At 49.8% G+C, this 22,293-nt stretch overlaps 3 protein-coding genes across 5 annotated transcripts in view; 1 reads left to right on the top strand and 2 right to left on the bottom strand.

The window, feature by feature from the left end:
* Positions 1-8,215, bottom strand: part of Emc1 (ER membrane protein complex subunit 1) — a 24,446-nt gene extending 16,231 nt beyond the window's left edge. For both annotated transcript variants that reach the window (XM_055610824.1, XM_055610823.1), the window contains exons 1-10: positions 8,050-8,215; positions 6,633-6,757; positions 5,986-6,051; positions 5,656-5,749; positions 3,765-3,893; positions 2,283-2,409; positions 1,582-1,731; positions 1,100-1,264; positions 908-979; positions 527-589 (exon numbers count right to left, since the gene is read on the bottom strand). In XM_055610824.1, coding sequence (XP_055466799.1) covers positions 527-589; positions 908-979; positions 1,100-1,264; positions 1,582-1,731; positions 2,283-2,409; positions 3,765-3,893; positions 5,656-5,749; positions 5,986-6,051; positions 6,633-6,757; positions 8,050-8,144 — 1,086 coding nt within the window. In that variant the 5' untranslated portion in view covers positions 8,145-8,215. The remainder of the gene's footprint in view (positions 1-526; positions 590-907; positions 980-1,099; positions 1,265-1,581; positions 1,732-2,282; positions 2,410-3,764; positions 3,894-5,655; positions 5,750-5,985; positions 6,052-6,632; positions 6,758-8,049) is intronic.
* A 25-nt stretch (positions 8,216-8,240) lies between these two features.
* On the top strand, positions 8,241-13,737 carry Mrto4 (MRT4 homolog, ribosome maturation factor). 2 transcript variants are annotated; one of them, XM_055610826.1, is made up of 8 exons: positions 8,241-8,507; positions 10,528-10,586; positions 11,353-11,456; positions 12,021-12,102; positions 12,391-12,458; positions 12,715-12,866; positions 13,227-13,303; positions 13,416-13,737. In XM_055610826.1, the coding sequence occupies exons 1-8, from the start codon at positions 8,480-8,482 to the stop codon at positions 13,563-13,565; spliced, it is 720 nt and encodes a 239-aa protein (XP_055466801.1). In that variant the 5' UTR covers positions 8,241-8,479; the 3' UTR covers positions 13,566-13,737. The 2 variants fall into 2 exon arrangements, with proteins under 2 accessions (XP_055466801.1, XP_055466800.1); XM_055610825.1 differs by having other exon boundaries at positions 13,413-13,737.
* A 1,659-nt stretch (positions 13,738-15,396) lies between these two features.
* On the bottom strand, positions 15,397-22,204 carry LOC129679805 (aflatoxin B1 aldehyde reductase member 3-like). The gene is given in 8 exon segments (XM_055611254.1): positions 15,397-15,573; positions 16,739-16,868; positions 19,181-19,280; positions 19,516-19,612; positions 19,841-19,945; positions 20,187-20,328; positions 20,330-20,366; positions 21,922-22,204. Coding segments are annotated over 8 exon segments (975 nt in total). The 5' UTR covers positions 22,124-22,204; the 3' UTR covers positions 15,397-15,411.
* Positions 22,205-22,293: the final 89 nt, after the last annotated feature.

The raw sequence follows: 22,293 nt of genomic DNA, 5'->3' as shown, positions 1-22,293 counted from the left end.
AAAGAAAAGAAAAGAAAAGAAAAGAAAAGAAAAGAAAAGAAAAGAAAAGAAAGGCAGGTGTGTACATCTACTGTGTGTCTGAGAAGGGAACCAGTATATAAACCGCCATGCCCATCTTGGAAGGGAGCCAGTGTGTACAGAGAAGCAGAGAGTTCCCAGATTACTGTGACTGTGGATGAAGAACGAAAGGAAAAACTTAGGAAATGAGGCTATAACCAAGACCTGCCAGAACCCCTCACTGCCACACAGAGCTCTGCAGAAGAACGTCACCAGGCTCTATCAGCTCTGGAGAGCTCATCGGAATGGGGAAGCTGAGGCTCAGAGAAGGAAGTAAGGAGGATGATCCCAGGAGTCTCCTTCCTCGTCTTGCCATAAGAAGGGATAAGACACACCATCTAACTGACAGGACTTGGACCCTACCTGAAGCTGAGAACTCAAGGGGACCTGCTAGCCTCAGCTGACCTTAGCTTTCCTAGGTGGCCTCCATGTTCCCAGGTCTGCCACACCACCCAAGGCCACACCCTACCTGTGTACTAGAAGTCTCAGGAAGGCTGGCCACAGACCCATCTCCAGCACTGCCAGGTTTTTGCTAGAGAAACAAGATGGGAGAATAGTAAGCTAAAGGGTTACTTCCCCAGAAACTTCTGTGAGAAGGCAAACCGTACTTCTCATGCCCTACCCGGACAAGCCCATGAACCCAGAACAGTCTCCGGAAAGGGCAGGGTAGCCACTTGGGGATCCCATTCCTCCTGAGGAAGACTATGTGGAAAGCTGTAGAAGAGAACTCATCTCTCTGCGGCCTCCCAAACCTGTAAACATGTCAATGTACCCTGACTTCCAACCGACCATCACGGTTCCCAGCAAAGACAAGTAAGCCCACACGCTAGCTGTCACTCATGGTACTCACCACTTCAGTGCGACAGGTCATGATTGCAGCGACTGTCTTCTCCCCAGTGGTGGCAAAGCTGACGAGAGTGACCTGTAAGGAAAGTGAGATAACGGCTCTCACACAGTGGGATTTAAGGCAAATGTGTGCAGGTTCTTACCTAAGGTCCTGGAAGACCTTTCTGGTCCTAGCAACTGTAATGCCTGCACTTACCTGCGGGAAGTTTTTTAGCAGAGTCACAGCACCTTGATGGTAGTGCAGCAGAGCATAGTGGCCCGGGGACAACTGCAGAAAGAACTGGGCCCGAGAAGGAGCCACTGGGCTGGGCTGTGTGGGCAGGACTTGGGGCTGGAATCCACTTCCAAATTCTAAGTCAGACTAGGGAAGGCAAGAAGAAAGGTGAGAAGCTTAAGCCCTCCCAGACCATCAAGACCAGAACTACCTGCCCTGTTTTCCCAGAGAGCAGTACTAAACTAGGGCAGATGGTTCCAGAAGCTCCTATCAGGGTCCCCAAAAGAGGCCACGGCCTGTACCCTCTGACAACGGGTCAGCCAGACCTACCCTCTCCCCAAGGCTGTCATAGCTCAGGAAAGCAGCAGCAACCACTCAGAGAAACACTGCTTACCCCTAGGCAATCATGCCAGGCCTCATACACCCCACAGGTGACATCCTAGACCAGGAGAGCAGCCTCTCACCTGTAGGGGGATCTGCCGCAGTTCCCACTCCGTCTCCAGGGCCAGAGTGTGGAGGGAATGTGTGCTGGGGTCAGCGCATACCAGGACAGCCTCATCTACCACACCACAGGACCCAGTGAGATGCTGTAGCCAGGGAGTCCAAACCCTGACCTGTGGAGAGATTTTACAACAGACTCATGAAGACCATCATGGTCCCTCTCAGACCACAATCACTGCTGTAATCCCACAGAGGCCCAAGCAATAAATGCATGACTGCCTGATTGTGGTGGCACACACCATTACACCCAGGAGGCAGAAGCCAGTTTGAAGTGAGTTTGAAGCCAGCCTGGTCTATAGAGTGAGCCCCAGGAGAGCCAGAGCTCTCTTGTTTTGTCTTAAAAACAAACAAACAAACACTGCTGATTCCAAAGAGGCTCTTCCTGTTCTTACCCAGCTCCATCAACCTCCAAAAACTGAAGTACTCAGGATTTTTTTTTTTTTTTGGGGGGGGGGGTCACTAGGAAAATGCACCGGGTAACAGTAAGTGGCCAGCCCAAAAGAGCACCATGTATTAGCAAAGTGCATTAAACACATGCTGAGGACAAGCCAGTAGCAACAGACAGCAGCATTAGGAACACACGTGGCTGTTATAGCTGCCCTGCCAACTTCCCCCACACAGAGAAGGCATCTCCCACCCACGAGAAGCCAGATGCCTTCTGTACCTGCTGAACGATCTCTCCATCCTCCACGTTAAACTTGACGATGTTCACATGGCTGAAAGGAACGATGCCAAGGGCCCACACCACCCCGGAGCCGTAGGAATATACCATCTGGTAGTGGATGCTGTCACTAAGAGAGGGAAGAGAGGGCGGGGCCACCAGCTTAGCCCTTAGACTTGAGCTTTCCCAGGGACTTCCAAAACCAAGCAACCACTTCCTAGTGAGATGTCACGAGCTGAAATCCCCCAAATAGAGTTTGTTTGACTCACACAGCCTTAGCTTTTAGGTTCTTTGCGGTGCTGGGGATCAAACCCAGGGCCTCACAAATACTAGGCAAGTGCTCGTCTACCCAGCCCCACCCCTGACCTTGCTTTTCTCTTTAATTTTAATTTCTCATCAACATTTCCAAACTGACATCACATGTATAAACCACTTTGCCAGCTTTTCCTAAGTGACAGATGCAGCATGCCTCCATGTGTACGGGGCACCATACCCGCTCGCTGAGTAAGGCTGTGAAGGCCAACCATACTGCAGTTCCCCTGTAGGCCCCATCAGGTGGGCCAGATGTGGGCGTTTTGTTCTTAGCCCTCTAGGATATTGACTTTTTTCGCTTTGCTCTCTTTCTTTTTAAAACAAAACAAAACAAAAAAAACCAAGGTCTCACTATGTAGCTCAAACTGGCCTTTAAGTTGTTATCTTCCTGTCTTGGCCACCCCCTAAAGTTAAGGGTGGATATGTATGGGGGTGGGGGTTGCACATGAGTACACTTCATGCACCATCATGCTCAGCTAAGACTTTAACCCTTTTTTGGTGAATCAAACAAAAGCCAGGCGGTGGTGCTGCATGACTTTAATCTTAGCACTTGGGAGGCAGAGGGATCTCTGTAAGGCCAGCCTGGTCTGCAGAATGAGTTCCAGGACAGCCAGACAGCTAGAGATACAGAGAAACCCTGTCTCAAAAAACTAGAAAAGAACCAAAGGCCTGTGCATACAGGTAGGCTCCTTGCCACTGGGCCTTATCTCCAGCCCTAACTTTAGCAATTTAACTTCTGATCCCTACCCTAACCGTTTTGGAAATGGTCGCAAATGGCTGACCCTTGCTTGATCTTCTACCTACCCTGTTCTTTCATGCTTCAAACCTCAAGATCTCTGGAAACCACCCTGAGTCCCTCTCAGCCCCTCCCTGTATTTCCAACTCTTACCATGACGAAAGCCTGTTGTGAAAATGCAGCTGACAGGCTCAGAGCACTGTGCATGTGCAAGAGCACCTCCCTGTGTGGTGGCTCTACTGCCCCACTATGAATTTTCTCCACCCTCCCAAGTACACTCCAAGCGTGTGGCAAAGGACTTACCACTCAGGCCCACAGGCAGGAATATACTACTACCATGTTATGCCAACAGGCAGGCACCTGGCCAAGCACACTAAAGGTCATAGTGTGTTGTAGGGATTGGGACAAGGTAATCATCACTTGGAAGACAGCCTTACCTTTCTGGAAGATGTTCCACCCACTTCAGGTGCCCACTGGAAAGGTGATACAGGGTGAGAGTGGTCTTCTTCAGAACTGCAATGTACCTCACTGACTCCTGTAGGCCCACCAGCCCAAGTGCCTGGAAACTGAGCAGAGAGATGGGTGAGGGCCTTCAGCTAGAGTGCTGGTGCCCTAACTGCCGCTGCTTGCTGATGTTTGCTGGGTCAGAAAACCCTGGATCCCAATGCTGGCTCTGCCTGATCTTGGCTCTGCCAACTTGAGAATCTGCCTTGCAATCATTTAGGCACACTGCCCTACAGTCCCCAAATCCCCTCCAGGTTACATCTTTCTTTCCATGAGATTTCACAGGCTTCAGGCCAAGCCTCTAGCATGTACCTAATAGGCAATGCTATCATTGTTGGTTTTAACTGTGTCCACAGCTGGGCATGAACTTGATGACAGAGCTGCCTCACGCTCAGTGTTCTCATCGCCCGGGGTCCACCAAGTGCTAATCAAGTGAGCTGCCATTGTAAGACGCATAAGCTAAAGCCAACAAGCCCATAGACCAGGGTTAGCGAAGATTAGGCAGTGGTCCAGGCTGTTCTCCAACAGACAACTGAAACACAGAGTTTCAAGCATGTTGGTCTACCTCTGGATCCCAGCCCTTACAAGGCAGAGGCAGGAGTGTCAGATGCTAAACAATCAGGACTGTCAAGATGGCTTGGCAGATAAAGGCACTTGCTGAGCAGGGCTGATGACCCAAGTTCAATCCCCAGAAGAGAGGGCTGGAGAGATGGCTCAGAGGCTAAGAACACTCGCTATTTTTCCAGAGGTCCTGAGTTCAATTCCCAGCAACCACATGGTGGCTCATAACCATCTACAGTGAGATCTGGTATGTAGGCAGAATGTAAATGTATTATAATAAATAAATCTTTAAAAAAAAAAAAAGGTAGAAAGAGAGAACAGACTCCACAAAGTTGTTCACTAAAGTCTACATCACGAGGCGTGCACACTCCTCCGCACACACCACCCTTATGACGCACGCATTCAAGCACATGATGACAATAAACAAGAATTCTTTCAAAAGTTCAAGCTCAGCCTCAGCTACATAGCTACTTTGATGGTAGTCCGGGATACAGAAGACCAACTCAAAGCAAACAGAAGAGACACAGAAAGCTTTGTATTATGTTCTTCCACCTAGAACATGGCATGTAAAGCTCACATTATGGTAAGAACAGAATAAACAGGTCCAGTACAGAGCTGTGCATCTAAGAGGTGGCCAACTAACAACTCCCACCTAATTCATAGAAAATAGTTTATAAATTCTCCTCCCACAATCTCATCTACTCAGTGAATACACACACATGTGCTATAACAAGCAAATCAAGAATGGACATCTGAGCTGGGTGTGGTGGCACACAAATTCTAGCACTCAGGAGGTAAAGGAAGAAGGATCTCTTTGGGTTTAAGGCTAGCCTGGTCTACCTATTTCCAGCAGAGCCAAGGCTATGTAGACAGATCCTGTCTTTAAAATAATAATAATAATAATAATAATAATAATCGAGGGCAAGAGAGATGGCTCAGTGGTTAAGATCACTGGCTATTCTTCCAGAGTACCTGGGTTCAATTCCCAGCACCCACATGGTGACTCACAGGCGGCTGGTAATACAGTCCTAGGGGATCCGACACCCTCTTCTGGCCTCCAGAGGGACTGCACTCATGTGGTCCACAGACCTACAAGCCAGCAAAACACTCATACACATAAGAGAAAAACATTTTAAAGGACGGGCATCTGCTGTGCTGTCTCTTCAATGGTCCCTGAGGGAGGAAAGGCAAAGGCCAATGGCTCAGTTGTGGTCCTTGCAGATCACTTCACTCTGCCACAGTGAAGTGCCACTTCTTCCCTACCTGCCAGTGTCCAGAGTTATCTCCCAGTTCAGGCCCCCGATGTTAGTCTCCCAAGAACGCATGATGCGCCCTCCATTGGATACAGTGATTGCATCTGGAAGAGACAAAGACCACTGGCACTTCCCAAACTGGTTCTGCTGCCTCCTAAGGACTATGTGTCATGACCCCACCTGTGGCTTATGGATACAAACAGGTTTAAGCAGGTACCTGTCCTTCACTTTCAGAAGCACCTCTTCTCCTTTCTCCATCACACCCCATACAAAGCAAAGTACCAAGAAACAGGAGATGGGGCTGACCCCACAGTGGAGACCAGGGTGGGCCTCTGCTTACCTTGTCCGTGGACCAACATGACATCCACAGCCCCTTCTGCTGTGCCCTTGTCAACATGCCGCCACACTGAGAAAGACAGACATTGCTGTGAGTGACTGTAACCCAACAAGACCAGGAAGGGACTGACAGCATCACTTGTACAGCATTAGCCAACTTTAATTAGGAGACAAAGAGTACCACTAACTGCGATGACCTAGACCCAGTCACTGGATAGTAAGGGAGGAGGGGCTCAAGACACATTGCTTTCCCCATCTGGGCTCTCTGCCCCTCCAGCCTGCTACCTCTCCATCAAACATATGAAGAAACAACAGTAAGATTAACAAAATCACCCAATTCATAAGAAAACAGTTTAGAAAGTCTCTTTTCACAAACTAGGTTCCTACACACAATCCTAGCAGCAGGGATAACTCCAGGGCAGTCATCAAGCCTTTACTGCAAAAAAAGGACAGAATGTAGCTTTTGCAGTGTTATCTTAGTTAAGGGTCTTCAGGATTGAGGGAATAAATTACAAAGGCCAGCTACAAAAACATGCATATTGAAAGATAACAAGACTAGAGAAGACAAAAAAGAAGATAAGCCACAGGTTTCTCAGATTCACTGCAGTTAGCTTCCCTCCCTGAAGCCTCCAGTCTCCACAGCTCACTCACAGATCTCTCCCGTCCGAGAATTTAACGCTGCAATCACATTCTTCTCTGTGGCCACAACCAACTTCTTGGATCCAGGGGGAAAGTCCAAGGAGGCAAACTTGAGCTTCCCCACATACTGCTGTCTCCTGAGGACGAGTGCAGGGGATCATCAGAGCAAAGTCATCACCGAAAAAAGACAAATTGCTGGTTCACACCAGCACATCCCCTTATCATGTGCAAAAAAAAAAAAAAAGGGCTAATGAAGAGCTCTGACCATACACAAGACGTCTGTACAGTGTTCTCAGAAGCAAAAGGAGATGGAGAATTACCACCAAATACATGAGAAATAGTAACAGTTTTCCACCTAAACGTGGCATCGCTTACTCAGTCAACATCCCAAAGAGTCCTCTGCTTCATTAGTTTTTAGCTGCAACCACTAAACTTCCAGGTACACAGATGCTTGCACACTACTGCAATGAGGAAATACTGCTCTTTGAAGCACATTAAGCAAACACGGCATTTAGACTGCATCTCTCATGTAGACCACTGTGCTGTTTACTCTAGTTTGTTTTAAAGGACTAAATTGGAAGTAGAGTCAAGTTTAGACTCAGTGATTTCTATGTGTTATTTTCATATGACTTTATTCTTTCTCTGTGTGTAACCACCAAACAACCCTACCAAGTACATAAGGCAAATGTTACTGCCGGATTCAACAGGTATGGAAAGCAAAGTCCAGAAAGGCTAGGGACTGTAGGCAGCAGAACGCAAAAGGCCTTTTAAAAAATACTACTGTTAGCTGTTTGTCAATGTACCCAGGAACAGACAACTGTTAAGTGGCCAAATATTCGTTCAATCTGAAATAAGCACGGTATGAAGGAAGAGGTGAGTGAATGACAAGTTGATAAGTTTGAAAAGGCCACGCTGCGTCCAGAGTGTCCCTCGGAAGAAAAAAATAGGGAGAAGAGGGCTCACTTTCAAACCTCTAAGACAGGAGGTCTGAAAGACACCAGATAGTTCCGGGAGGATGAAAGTTCACTGGGGGCTAGTGACCTCGGACACCCAGGAGATCATAAGCGTGACAACTACGGAATCGGGCATGACAGGAAAAAAGGGAAACCAAAAACCCTAAAACATGCCTAGCCCTCCACTCCAGTGCAATCTGCACAGTCATATACGGGTCGGCTTGAAAGGGTTCCCTCAGTGCTTAACTTAATGCTCTTGGGTCGACGTCTTCAAATTTTTCATTTCTGAAGAAGGGAGGCTCACGTTTCCATTCTGCACAAGTGCAGAGTTCATTCATTCCCCTCTCCCTTAGAGGCCCTGCTCTAAGTCATACGCTCGGTCCTGCTCCACGGCACTCTCCACCCAGATAGCAGGAGGGAGACAGATGCTGGGAAAGCAGACACCTACTTCTTGGAGAAGCGTCACCCGTACGCACCAGTCAAACTTGCCCACTTGGTCTTCGTAGACCGCGGCCGCAGGGACTAGCAGCAAAGCCCAGAGCCAGAAGCCGGACACCACAGTGGCCACCATGATTGAAGCCCAAGCACCGCCCGCCGCTAGCCCGGCATGCACTGGGCTTCAAGCCCCTCCCTCCGCTGAGCCATAGAGAGGAACCGGTTCGCGGGGCCCTTGGTGGAGCGCTCAGGACTCGGGAGCCGTCAGGGCTGAAGGGACCGGAGAGATCTGGAACCTGGGCTGAGAAGTGGCCTTCCAGACACCGGGCAGACCGCAGGCAGGGAGAGACGGGCCGCGGAAGTTCGGATCAGGCACTCGCGAGGGCAGCCCCTAGCGCCGTCCCAGAAGCCCCTGCGCCGCCCGGGCCCTGACAGGCCGCCGGGTCTTCCGCCGCACGTGTCTTTAGCGCGATGCCCAAATCCAAGCGAGACAAGAAAGGTAAGTTGGGGGACCTCTGTCACGGGGACACAGGTGAGACTTTGAGGCCTCTCTAAGGAGCTCCGCCGGCCTGGATAGCTGGTTGGCGTCGGCAGGTCACTGAGAGTGCTGGAGTGTGGGTCGGGCCGACAGGCAGCTACCGGGACAGTCTTGTATCCCAGGCTCACCTCGCACTCTCCAGGATAGTCTTAAATTGCTGATCCTGCTGCTTCTACCTCTCGATTGCTGGGATTACAGGCATGCACCCCTAAACCTGGTTTGTGCTGTGTTAGGGATGGAACACAGAACACTCATTCTAGGCAGACACCACTACCCTATGAGCACTGAGCTACAGCCCCGGGCACGCGCGCCTGTTTTTGTTTGCCATGTAGGTCAAATTTGCTGTGTAGACCAGAATGGTCTCAAAATCAGGAGCTTTCCATAACCTCATCCTCTCCAGAATGTAGGGATTTTGCAGGCAGGCATCACCGTACCTGATTTCGGCTACTGCATTTTTTGTTTGTTTGTTTGTTTGCTTGTTTTTTAATGCTGGGGCCTCCCATCTGTCTGCCTTGGCCCCAAATACAGACTGGGCCACCACATCCAACCAGCGGACTAACACTTTTTTGAGTGTTACAGGAACATGACAGTTGAACGAAAAGGATCTGGCTTCATCAAGGTCACTGCTTTAGTTGGGGGAGGGGGATGCCTCCTGTATGCCTGTCAAGTAAGTATAGTGTGTTTTGTATAATGTAGTGAGGAAAGGAAGTGAGCAACCTGTACAGTTGTCTGCGAGAACGTTGTTTGGAATGTAGAGGAAGTGGAAGGCGCCTGTAGTGTAGTTAACATATTGGGGCACAGGAGGCCAGTGTGGCTGTAGTAGAGTGAACAAAATAGGATGCGGCCTTTGATGTGGCTTTACTTTGAAAGGATTCACTTTGGCTACCTTTATATTTATAGCCTGGAGAAAGTGAGTGTAGGCAGAGATGGAAGCAGCGAAGCCAGTAACCACCTGGAGAAGGCTAAGTTGTACCAGAATCCTAGCAGTGGAGAGTCTGGGACATGGCTGGCTCATTGTGGTTGCCTTTGACTGCGTGCCTTGTAAAGAGGGACTGAGTGACAGGCAGAGTAGTAGGCTGTATAATCTCCTGGGGGACACCCAGGGCTTTGTAGCTGGTGTCAAGTCCTGATGGAGTCATTGGGTTCTGTGAAGGGACCCTGGTCAGATAGAAGCAAATGCCACTAACTCTTTTGGAAGTGGGACAAATACAGCCTTGGTTATTAGTAGAGGTTCTTGTGCCCCCCCAACCTGCCCTATCCCCAACATTACTGCATCCTTGGGTCCAGATTACAGAATGGAGGTGTAGGTATACAACATAATAAAAAAGATAAGGTCCCAACAGGTGAGGTGGTACGTGCCTGTAATCCCAGCACTTAGGAAGCAGAAGCAAGGAAATGTATCTTGAGTTCGAGGCCATCCCAAGTAGCCTTGTAGTCAGTTCCTGTGGCAGGTGGCATAGGCCTGTAATCCTAGCACTTGGGAGGCAGAGGTAGGTGGATCTCTCTGAGTTCTGAGGCCAGCCTAGTCTCCATGGCTACACAAGAGAAACCCTGTCTCAAAATAAAATAAAAGAAAGAAAGAAAAAAGAGGAACTGGAACTGTCTCTATCTTCCCATAGCTTGACCTAGCTCTTGGTGGCCTTTACATAGTGCCCTATAGCAGGAAAGGGGCTTCAGCCAGCAGATTGCGGTTGCCACTGAGCATCCTGTCAGCAGGAATGAGCCCTGTTTCTGCACTGCTGTAAATCCAGCTAAAGAGCTAAGGGCACCTAGTTTGTGGTAGGAGATGTATGTAGAGATCTCTGTGCCAGGAATGCTAGGTAAGCAAGCACTCTGCCAGTCTTGAATGCCCGGAATGACAGCATCCATTGCTGCCTCCTTCACACTGGATTAGTTCAGCCAGGCCTCAAAGAGGAAAGTGAAATTAGTCTCCAGAGCATCCAGATTGACTACCTGCCACCATCTCTTTTCTTGGTTTTAGTTTCCTTAACAAAAACTGCCAAGAAAGGTTTGGAACTGAAGCAGAACCTGATAGAAGAGGTAAACACTTCCTCCTTTATTTTCCTAGCGTTCCTAGCGTGTGTGTGTGTGTATGTGTGTGTGTGTGTGTGTCTTTGGTAGTCTTGGGATAGGGCTATTAGCAGTGTTTCAAAAACAGCAGCAGAGTTTCCCATCCAGCTTTCTTTTCCATAGCAGTACAACCACTACCCAAAAACTGCTCACTGTTTTGTCGTTCTGGTTGGGCTCCCACCGTGTTCCCTGCACAACAGTAAATTATTTGTGTGCATTTTCCGCACCACCCACAACATCTTGGTGACCCAGGGCCAGGTGATGCTAAGTAAGTTTGTAATGCTGCCCAGTGTCAGAAAGCTGTGGAGTGGCCATCCATCTGCAACTGACCTGCTGGCCCTGGGCCAGTTAAGGACAGTCTCCTGGTGTACAAATTTCCCAATCTGTAGAAATGGAGAGGCTTCAGCCAGCAGCCTGCCCAGGGCAGTGAGGGTTAAGTGTCTGTACTTGTTGATAAATGATGAGGGGCCTTGTGTTTTGATTTAGCAGGGCCTTCCCAGGGTGGCCAGATTCTAGATTAACTAAGTAGACAAAGGAAAATGGGGTGATTGTTCCACATTGGTCATGGGAAGACTGTAGGGTTTGGGTTCCTGCTCACCTCCTTTAGTGGGTGACCCTCTAGCATTAGTCACATCAGTGGGAGACAGCCAGATTAAAAGCCTATAGCCGATTATTTTGCATGAGGCCAGACCCATGCTACCCCTTCAAGTCCAGAGCCTCATGAATTGCTCCACAGCTTCGGAAATGTGTGGACACCTACAAGTACCTCTTCATCTTTTCTGTGGCCAACATGAGGAACAACAAGCTGAAGGACATCCGGAATGCCTGGAAGCACAGCCGGTGAGCAGTGGGAAGAGATGAGAGCATCAGGCAAGAGAGATGCCTGCACTCAGCAAAGCACAGGAGCAGAGCTGACCTTTGGGTCTGCAGCTCACTTGCTGAAAAGTACAAATTACATCAGGCTTGGCCTTTCCCTGAGCCACTGGGGCTCAAGACCTGGTGGTCACTTGGGATATTTCAAGATTGGTTTCTTCAGGAAAGTGTTCCCTGGAATCTGGCATACTGGTTTACTGGGTTTCATTGTGTACATTTGACCCCAAAGCAGGCTGCAGGAGCTGGTGGGTTGCAGTACTTGGGCAGGTGGCTCTGTTGTACCAGCTCTTCTGGGGACTGTTAGACATACTTCTGCCAGACATGCATGGGTGGGTTTTGAGGCTTGCAGTGAGTTGGCTCAAACTGTTGGCAAGATCTGGTTCTGTGGATAAGAAAATGAAAACAGGAATCCTGGGGACACATGGGTGGGCTTCTTAGAGAGCAGAGCCTCTGGCCACACCTCCTATTGCCTGGTTCTGGGCTCCCTGAACTTCTGAGCATTGCCTAACAGCCCCCTTTTTCTTGGTATAGGATGTTCTTTGGCAAAAACAAGGTGATGATGGTGGCCTTGGGTCGAAGCCCATCTGACGAATATAAAGACAACCTGCATCAGGTAGGTCACAGGCCCCCACTACATGAGGCTGAAGCTCAACTGCCTCCTCTCTCCTGTGCTTCCCTTTTGCCACCACAGCTATGTGACTGGCCTGTGGGTTCAGGAAAACCAAGCTTGGCTTAAATCTGTGTTCCTAGCCTCCAGATCCATGGGGGCTGTGCCCTTTCTGGGCCTGTCCTATTTACTAGGAGTTCTACCAGTCAGAAAAGTGTTTAGATGATACAAGATGTCTCCTGTGGATAAATTGCCACCAGCAAAGCAGCAGTGATATTTGCTTTTGTTTTTCAGGTCAGTAAGAAGTTGAGAGGTGAAGTTGGCCTTCTTTTTACCAACCGCACAAAGGAGGAGGTGAATGAGTGAGTGTCTGAGGGATGGTGGGAGAGAAGCTGAGAGTCAGGGAATAGTGAAGAAATAAAGAGCTGGCTCCTCAAAACCTCTTAGTGAATAACCAGGGTTCTCTTATTCTCTCTGGCATGCTCCTCCCCACTGGCTGCCAGTCCACAAAACTGACGGGGACAGGCAGCTCCAGACCATGTACACTCAAAGGAAGGCTGGACTTGAGCTGAATGGTGATGCTTCCAGAAACCTTACCCTCACCCTTCTCTTCCTTAGGTGGTTCACCAAGTATACAGAAATGGATTTTGCTCGAGCTGGGAACAAAGCAACTCTAACTGTGAGCCTAGATCCAGGCCCCCTGAAGCAGTTCCCTCATTCCATGGAGCCACAGCTGAGACAGCTGGGCCTGCCCACTACCCTCAAGAAAGGTAGGAGGCTGGAGAGGTGGCTTAGGGTTTAGAGTGCTGGTTGCTCTTCCAGAGGACATGGGTTTGAGTCCCGGGACTCTCATCTAGCCTCTGTGGCACCAGTATTCCAAAGCATACATGTAGGCAGAAAGCGTCTGAGGAGCGCCTGCCTGCAGGATCACCCCTCTGACCAGCTGTTTTCTCTGCCAAGGCAGAGCTCAGCACTCCCCTCCAGCAGGATATGGAGGAGGCAGCTGCTGTCCTTCTGATGCTGAGCTGCAGGGAAGGCAGCCTGTGGCTGCGTGCTCCCTAGGGCTAGGCGCTAGCAGCCAATGCTGCGTGAGCCAGGGCTGGGAATGACTTAGTGCTGCCCTCCCACAGGTGTGGTGACCCTGCTATCTGACTACGAAGTATGCAAGGAAGGTGACGTGCTGACCCCAGAGCAGGCCCGTGTCCTGGTGAGTCTGGGCCTGCAACCTGGGGGAGAGGCTGTTGCCGTTAACTGGGACATGGCCCCATGCTGATCACAGCTGCTCCTCCTCACTCTGTCTTCTCCGTCTCTTACAGAAGCTTTTTGGGTATGAGATGGCTGAATTCAAAGTGACCATCAAATACATGTGGGATGCCCAGACTGGAAGATTCCAGCAAATGGACGATGACCTGCCCGAGAGCGCGCCTGAGTCTGAGGGAGAGTCTGAGGAGGAGGAGGATGACAGCTGACTCTGGGACTCGGGACTAAGGCCTTCCAGCAAGATCCTCGTGTCCACTGGACCACCCAGGACTGCTGTCACTCCTCTGCAGGAAGCAGCTCTTTATTTTGCTGTGGATAAAGACAAAGGGGGGTGCTGGGAGTGACTTTGTTTCTATAAGGAATAAAATTTTGTCCACAGGGTGTTCCTGTGGCAGACATTTTTTAGTAAAAAAAAGGCCCTCAGCTTTGCACTTCTGCTTGGAGCCGGGACTTGCAACACAGCGGCTGCAGATAGCTGATGGTAGCTCCCGGAGTTGGTATCCCCTTCTGCATCTGCCTGGAATGGGTTTGCTGAGTAAAGTTCATAGTCTGGCAACTTCTGCATTAACATGCACACACAGAAATGCAAAAAAAGGCCTAAGACTGACATGCCAGGAACGTGGGCCTGTCACCTAAGGCAGGGGAAAGCCGCTGCTGGAGTTGGGAGCGAGTGGATTTTGAGTCAGGCTGGTCTTGAACTTGCAGCAATCCTCTGGCCTCTGCTCCTTAAGTGCTGGGATTATAGGTGCTACCACACCTGGCTAGCTAGGACCAGTGCCCCATAGAGCTACAGATATATAATTAAGTGGTAAAGCATTTGTGTGCCATGCTTGAGGCCCAGAGGTTTCCTCCCTAACAGCGCACAAAAACTGATGAAAATCGTGCTTCCTCAGATTTCCTGGCCTCTACCCTAGAGGAGGGAAGTGGCAAGAGAACATCAAGACTGGATAAGAGAGCCTTAGGTCTTCATAGTCATGCCCCAAAAAGCCATGATCATGCCTGTAATTAGCACCTCAGGAGGCTGAGGTAGAATTGAAAGTTTGAAGCCAAGCCAGACATAACACACCTTTAATCTCATTACTGGGGAGGTAGAGGATGGCCATGGCTGCATAGAGCCTGTTTCAAAAGTTTGGTGCCAGTCAAATGGGCTAAAAAAGGTCAGGCATATTAATTTATACCAGCAGTTGGAAGGTAGGAACAAAGAGATCTGATAAATAGTGAATTCAAGGCCAGCCTAGACTATATGGAAGCCTGTCTTAAAATGCCAAGGGGTGGTGGCTCGCACTTTAATCCCAGTACCTGGGAGGCAGACTTAGGGACAGCCAGGGAGGGATACACAGAGCAACAAAAAGGACCAGTGAGATGATTCAGCCGGTAGAAGCACTTGCCACCAAGCCTGACAAAACACTGCTCAGTATTCAACCACCCTCCCTGCCTCCTGCTGTATTGAGCTGAGCCTGGAGAAGCTTGGGTTCACCAGGTGGCCTTTCAGCTTCTTGTTGCCTGTTCCTCTGCATGCAGGATGGTTGTGGAAATTACACAGCCTTTCCTTTCATTGGAGCAAGAAGGACCTAGCTGCTGTCCACTGCTGTGGGACTCCATGGTGGGCAGGAAGGGAACTTGCGGTGCCAGAAGGAACCTGGCAGTTTTCTTGAGGGAAGCACTTGGCCTTTGCCAAGCCCCTGCTGAAAGGTCAGGCTTACCTGGCACCTCTGCCCTCCATAGACCTGCCCCCTTCCACTAGGTCTTTGGAAGGTCAGCGAGAAGCAAGCCACAGGCATTTGCAGAATAAGGCCACAGGTCTGCTGCAGCCTGGACTACAGCCATGACAGGTTAACAGTTTATTCAACAGGAGATACTGGGGCAGAGCTCAGCATGCTCTCACATTGGTTATATAGGAAGGCAGTAGAAAAAAAAAAACAAGAAACAATGACCTGGATGAAAAGAGAAAGAACAGCTGAATCAACTCAAGGCTGGGACTTGAGGGTAGAGGCCAGGGTAGAGGACAATGGGTGGCAGATGGTAACCTCTGCACCTTCCCAAATCAGAACCATCTTAGCGGAAGTAATTGGGACTGTCAAGAGCAACCAGGTTCCAGGCTTGGTCAAAGGCTTCCACGACGGCCGGCTCTAGGGGCCCTTCCTCAATGAAGGCCAAGTTCTGTTCCAGTTGCGCCAGGCTGGACATGCCCAAGATGACTGCATCCCCTCGAGTGCTCTGCAAAGGAGACAGCCAGCTTTTCACACACTTGGGGCTTCCTGCCTGCCCCTTGCTAAGATTTGGGATCTGTTTTTACTTAAACCCATCTTGCTTCCAGGAGAAATGACTACAAACAGCCAAGGTCAGTCAGGCTTCTCTGCCCTGCAGGACAGTTTGAGAATCACTGATCCCCATAGCTGGCATTTACCAGATATTAAACAGGCACCATTACCCCAGTATGCCCACACTGGAGAAAGGTTAGAGAAGAGGGAGCTAGGACAAAAGAAATGCTGTAAGGAATGTAATAAATACTTTTTTTGGGGGGGTGGGGGGAAAAGGGATTGAGACATGGTTTCTCTGTGTAGGCCTGGCTGTCCTGGACTCGCTTTGTAGACCAGGCTGGCCTTGAACTCATAGATCCACCTGCCTCTGCCTCCCCAAGTATTAGGATTACAGGCATGTACCACAGCGCCTGGCTTAAAAACTATTTTTTTAATGTACTTTTCAGAGTCAGATTTATGCTTATTTCCTTCCACGTGGAGTTGTGGGACTTTAAGGAAACAAGCCTCTCTGAACCAATTTCTCTAAATAAAAATTGAGATCATTAGAAATGGAGGGATGGCTCAATCATTAGAAGCAGTTTCTGCTCTTGCAGAGGACCTGGATTCAGTTTCCACCCCCACGTGGCACCAGCTCACAACCACCTTTAACTACAATTCCAGGGGTCTTGCCATCCTCTTCTGGCTTCTGTGGGTACTGCATGCACATGAAACCCATCAGGCAAAATGTTCATACAGACAAAATGAAACTAACTGGATCTGCATCAGCATTCAGGGAGGCAGAGGCAGGCAGAGCTCTGTGAGTTTAAAGCCAGCCTGGTCTAGCTACAAAGCAAGCCCAGGACAGCCAAGGCCACACAAGAGAAACAGTTTTGGGAAAAAAAATCACTAATAATAATAACTAAATCTTTAAGAGAGAGAAAAAAAATCAAGATGACTAGACTTCATGTAGGCACTGAAACCTAGTCAGGTGTGCTACTGCTAACATGCTTCACCATCCCAGGAGAAGAAGCTGGGCCAGAGGAGACATAGCCTCAGCAATAGGCCTCTATCGTTTCTAAGCCTCCACCTCCCCGCGTCAGACTTCACAGTGGAGGCTGAGCAGCCAGAACCAGCTGGGCTACCTGGAGCTGTGAGTGGTGGTACATCCAGCGCAGGGCAGCAGAGGTCATGCTGGGGGCGCTGGTACCGTTGGTAGACTTCAGAGCCTTCTCCACCAAGGCGAGGCCATTGAAGTGTTCCTCCTTCCAGTAGCTGGGTGAGTGGGGTGACACGGGGTTCAGTATCTTAGGGGCCACTAGAGAATGACCTAATCCCTGCATCCCTAAGGTGGCCTATGTCCTCGGGTAGAGCCCTGTGTCCTCCGGGTAGAGCCCGGTGTCCTCAGGTAGAGCCCAGTGTCCTCAGGTAGAACCCTACTCCATAAGCATCAGGACACACGGGTCTCCAGGTTTGGGAAGGACACAGAGGACAAAAATCCTGGCACTTTACATTAACAATACAGCTCCTGGGGCTGAAGAGATGTCTTAACAGTTAAGAGCACTGGCTGCTCTTCCAGAGGTCCTGAGTTCAATTCCCAGCAACTTCATGGTGGCTCATGACCATCTATAATGAGATCTGATGCCCTCTTCTGGCATTCAAGTATACATGCCAATAGAGCACTCATATGCATAAATAAATCTTTTTTTTTTAAATACATCTCCCTAAATGAGGACTCTCAAGAGCCAACAGCAACCATACTTGTGAGCCCTGAGTCACACAAAAGCCTGAAGCAAGTCCTGGGCACCAGTGCAGCTTCTGTGGCCTTGGCTGAGCCACCTCCCTCCCCTGCATTCACTGGTCTATTTACTGAGGGAGGGAAACACTCTCCCCGCCAGCCTGTAGACTAAAGAAGGTGACCACAGGGAAGGCCAGCAAGCCTTGATTCTCCAGAGGAAAGCCCTGGCCTCTGACAGTGCATAAAAATGACTTCAGTTCAAGGTAATGGTTTCTTCTCCCAGGCAGGAGGATCACAGACTGTGAGTGGGGAAGCTGCAGACAGGGGTGGTTTTTATTCCTACTGTTTTGTTTTTAGGCACTAGGCATCAAATGCAAGGCTACATGTATGATCAACAAGTGTTCCAGCAGCGAGCAACACACTCCCAACAGATAAGGCTTGAATCAAGAAGGGTGCATAAGTGAGGTAACACATATTGCTCACTGCTTACACCTTTGGCCTTTTCAACAAAATCGGCACTGGAGCCTCCAACAGGAAGCTTGCTTGCTCGGCCTCTCCTTCCCAGACAGAGAATGCAAAAAGCATATATATCAGCCTGGGCTCAGAAATGAGCCTTGGAGACATGGCAACTGAGATGACAGAGGGGAAGGAAATATGAGAGTTTCACACTTACATTTGGCCATGGGAACGCTTATATCCCACCTCTCAGGAGGCTAAAGCAGGAGGATCGCAAGTTGTAGGCTAGCTGGGGCCAAACTCTTCCTCAAAACAAACAAACAAACAAATAAAATGTCACTAAGAAAAAAAGGGCACAGTGGGGCACACCTGTAATCCCAGCGCTCAGGGAGGCAGAGGCAGGGGGATCTCTGTGAGCTCAAGGCCAGCCTGGTCTACAAAGTGAGTTCAGGACAGCCAAGACTACACAGAGAAACATGGCCTCAAAATAAAAAAAATAAATAAGAAAGAAAGAAAGAAAGAAAGAAAGAAAGAAAGAAAGAAAGAAAGAAAGAAAGAAAGAAGGAAGGAAAAAGACTTAATAGTTGATAAGTTTTTAATATTAGATAATTTAATAATAGTTAATAAATTTTTAAATATTAGAACCTTTTTTTTTATAGTATCAGGAATTGAAACCAAGTTATTGAGCATTTCATCCCCAAACGCTAGGCAGGCCTCACACTTAAAATCCTCTGCCTCAGCTTCCCCAGTCAGATCAAAGTTTTAGGTAGTTAAATAGGAGCAGGCTATGGTGACAGACACTAGTCTTCTTAGCTCTTTGGCCATGTGGTGGTGGTTCGTGAAGCTTGAATCCCAGCATCTCTGAGTTAGAGATCTGACTTTGAGGCCAGCCTGGTCTATAGAGCAAGTTCTAAGACAGCCAGGGCTACACAGAGAAACCCTGTCTCAACAAACAAACAAAAATCCTAGCTCTTCAGATGTGAGGGCAGAAGAATCAGGAGTTGAAGGTCATCCTCAGCTACAAACCAAGTTTGAGGCCCATCCAGGATACAAAAGATCCTGACTCAAACTTAAAACAAAACAAAACAAAACAAAAAAAAAAAAAAAACAGGAAAGGGAGGTTGGTCCCAACACTAAGCTCCAGGCCTACCTGCTGTCCTCTCGCTGTTGGCAGTGGACAAGCTCTTCCCAAGAAAGACGCACAGGCTAACAAAAGTACAGATGTCAAGGGATCTGTTTGACAGCCCAAGAACATTCCTCCAATGCCCAGGACAGTTAACGTCCAGAGTCTTGGGCCTGAATACCACAGAGGGGCAGGAGCCCAGGAAAGCAACCACCAACTGAAGAAACCTATAGCACTTCTTCCACAGGCACAGGCCCCGCCAGAGCTCACCGGTCCATGTACATCTGAGAAAATTCATTCCCAAAGAAGCGGCTCTAGGGATGCTTCCCTTCCTTGTCCTGGTATTTATATCTGCCAGTCAGCAGGCCCCCTGCAGGAAAGCAGCAGTCAGACCCTGGCCTAGGCTCCTCCCAGTGGCTGCCATGCCATTCCATGTTAGAAACTAGAGAGCAGAAGGGAACCTGAAAAGAAGGGGACCCAGGCACCTCCTTCTCGAAGCCCAGATTCCCAGGGCTTGGAATGGACATCTCCCATGGCAGCACTATATAAAGCTGGGCTGGGCATGCCCACCTATCCATAGCACCTGTGCCCACGGCAGCCCATACCAGCCAAAGGGTTGTAGGCATAGAACCTCAGTCCAAAGTGTCTGAGGCAGGGGAGGAGCTCCTTCTCCACCTGCCTGGTGGTGGCGTTGTACATGCCCTGCAGGGAGACAGTTGGGGAGGAGGGCCATGTCAAGAGAGAGACCCAAATGTACCTTGTAAAGTCCCTCACTTTAGTCCTTAACATTCCTGGACCTTGACAATGAGGGCGTACACATAGTGGTGGTAGATTCGGGGTTTAAACCACCTAGTTTATGGTTATGCCCAAAGATCAGTGGAGGCATGGACCCAAAGTCTGAATGGTCCTGGCACACCAGGTTCCTCTCACCTGGTACACAGTTGGCATGATCCAGCCATTTTTCTTGCAGATGGTACAGATCTCAGCCACTTCCCAGGAGGCATAGTTGGACACGCCAAGCTCTACAAACTTGCCCTACGGGGGAGAGACTCCATCACAGCCCAGCTCAGGAGAGACTCCATCACAGCCCAGCTCAGGGAGAGACTCCATCACAGCCCAGCTCAGCCCAGGAGACCAGTAAAAGCAGCCTGACAATGTGGGTAGCCTGGAGTGAGGTCTGTGCCCAGCTCTGCTGTGTGTTCCCAGCACTCACTCTCCTGCTAGGGTGAAGATGAAAGGTCAGAGGGCATCTCCCCAAGCTCAGGGGCCACCTCACCTCCTGATGCAGCTGGTGACAGGTCTGCAGGGTCTCCTCTATAGGGGTGCTGTGGTCTGGTAAGTGTAAGTAAAAGAGGTCCACCCGGGGACACTGCAGCCGCTTCAGGGATGTCTCCAGCTGGAACCGCACATCATCAGGCTATTCCAAACATTGGAATAGCCTTGGTGGCAATTTTTACTTTTCAGGAAGAAAAATGAAAATTCAAGCCACTCAAGAAAAATGCAAATTCAAACAGACTATCCAGTGTAACAGTTAGGGAACAAAGCTGGACAGGGCATGGTAGTGCAGGCCTTTAATCCCAAGCCTTCATAGTACAAATGTGGCCCATATGAACCACTATATCAAGAACAAGAGAAAGGGGAAAAAGAGAGAGATGGCAGATTGGGGGGAGGATAATAAATGGACAAAGACAGAGATATATAACTGGTGTCAAATTCCAGCTCTGCTCTTCATAGTTGTGGCCTTGACCTAACCGCTCTTTAGTTCTGCCAATTGTAAACAGCAGAGAGTGATAACAGCTTATGGGGAAGTCCTGAGGGTTGATCAGGCTTAACTGATTGTAGACCTTATGAGCGGCTGCTATCCTCACTGGAACAATTGAGCACCTTTTAAGCTAAGCCTGGCACTAGGGCTGGTAGAGGCTGGAAGATCTTGCCCTCACGTCCTGTGCAGAAAACAGGGCCAGCACTGAGTAATGAAGTGGGGAAGAGCATGAAGGTCCACAGTGGGGCAGAGCAAGGAGGTGGAGGCTGGCCTGGGGGCTCACCAGGCTCCCTCAGAATCTCATCTGAGTGTTTAGGGCAAGTGAGAGACCAGCAGAGAAGAAACAGAGAGACACCCACTCACAGGAAGTGCACAGGCTTTAAAAACATGAGCAAGAAGGCTGTGGGTGGGAGCCACACCTGCCCTCCCAGGTACCAGGGCTCCAGGTCTTGGATGGGGATACATGAAAAGAGAAAAGGCAGCAGACGAGAAGCAAAATGGCCCTGAAAGCACCCCACATGGAGTCCTGACTTTAGATTAGAGGTTGTAGGTGGTCCCTGAATCTTCCAACTCCAGAGCTCTGTGTCATCTGAAGATGTTTTAAAAGATGACCCTGAATGCAGCATGGATGATGGGCAGGTCTGATCACAGGGTGAGGAGGGTACAGAAGGAACTGGAGACAGAGACATGAGAGGCCTCCCCCTGAGGGCCTGTGAGAAGGAAAGTCAGGGCCAGTACAGACTCCACTTGTGAAAACAGGCCAGTGTTGGGCCATCTGTGTGAGTCCCTGCTCCTCTCCCTGTCCCTGCTAAGAAGCCCATTTGGATGTTGGATGGATGGGTGGGTGGGTGGATAGATGGATAGGTATAAGAAACTCCATCCCCCAGCTCTCTTTGTAGCGCTAGTATGGCTCCTGGTGAAGCAGGAGGCCCTGCTAACCAATCAAGATGGACAGAATCGAGGGCCAACAGGGGCACCTGCAGGGCAGCAGTTGAAATCCTGGAGCCCAGCTAGCCATAAGTTCCAGGCTAGACCAGGGTTAGGGCCATCGTGTGAAGAGAATCTTGCGCTACTTTGCGGAAGAAGGTGTGGAAAGAGACTGTCAAGGTGTGTAAAGCTAGACATGGCTGAAGTTTGCCTGCCTGAGGAGTTGCAATTCTTAGAGCTGTTGTGTGGACAGGGGAGATGAGAGCTTTGGGAGCCAGCCAAAGATGTGCTGGAGCAGGGGGATGACAGGTGTGACGGTTACCTTTGCAGCCGCTGCGGCCCAGCCCGAGTCCCAGGCCACCTAGGACAGTCTCAGACTGGCCTTCCCCATACACGAAGGCGGTGTCTATCTCAGTGTAGCCGCGCTGCAGGAAGGCACGCACCGAGGCGGCGCTGGAGGTCGCGTCCATGCTTTGCCCCATCTCCATGGCACCCAGGACAGTGGCAGGCACGGTCGGCGACATGATGACAATGTAGAGTTGGCAGAAGGTGAAGGATTAGAGAAGTTGGATACAGCGGTCTGTATCTCTAGCCTTGGGAAGTGGCGCCCACAGCTTTATTAACCTGTTGTGGCCACGCCCATGGGACGGGGCGAGTAGAGGTAGGGCGTGTTTGTGCTGGCTGTTGCAAGGGA

The sequence above is a fragment of the Psammomys obesus genome, unplaced genomic scaffold (assembly GCF_907164565.1).
Source record: "Psammomys obesus unplaced genomic scaffold, mPsaObe1.curated_primary_1811, whole genome shotgun sequence".
NCBI lineage: Eukaryota > Metazoa > Chordata > Mammalia > Rodentia > Muridae > Psammomys > Psammomys obesus.
This window is presented reverse-complemented; position numbering and strand designations above follow the sequence as displayed.

What these genes read in the sequence shown, in the direction of transcription:
- Mrto4 (XM_055610825.1), top strand. Translation starts at nt 8,480, where the DNA reads ATGCCCAAATCCAAGCGAGACAAGAAAG. An exon ending in ATAAAGACAACCTGCATCAG is followed by an intron (nt 12,103 to 12,390) that starts GTAGGTCACAGG and finishes TTTGTTTTTCAG; the next exon opens with GTCAGTAAGAAGTTGAGAGG. An exon ending in ACAAAGGAGGAGGTGAATGA is followed by an intron (nt 12,459 to 12,714) that starts GTGAGTGTCTGA and finishes TCTCTTCCTTAG; the next exon opens with GTGGTTCACCAAGTATACAG.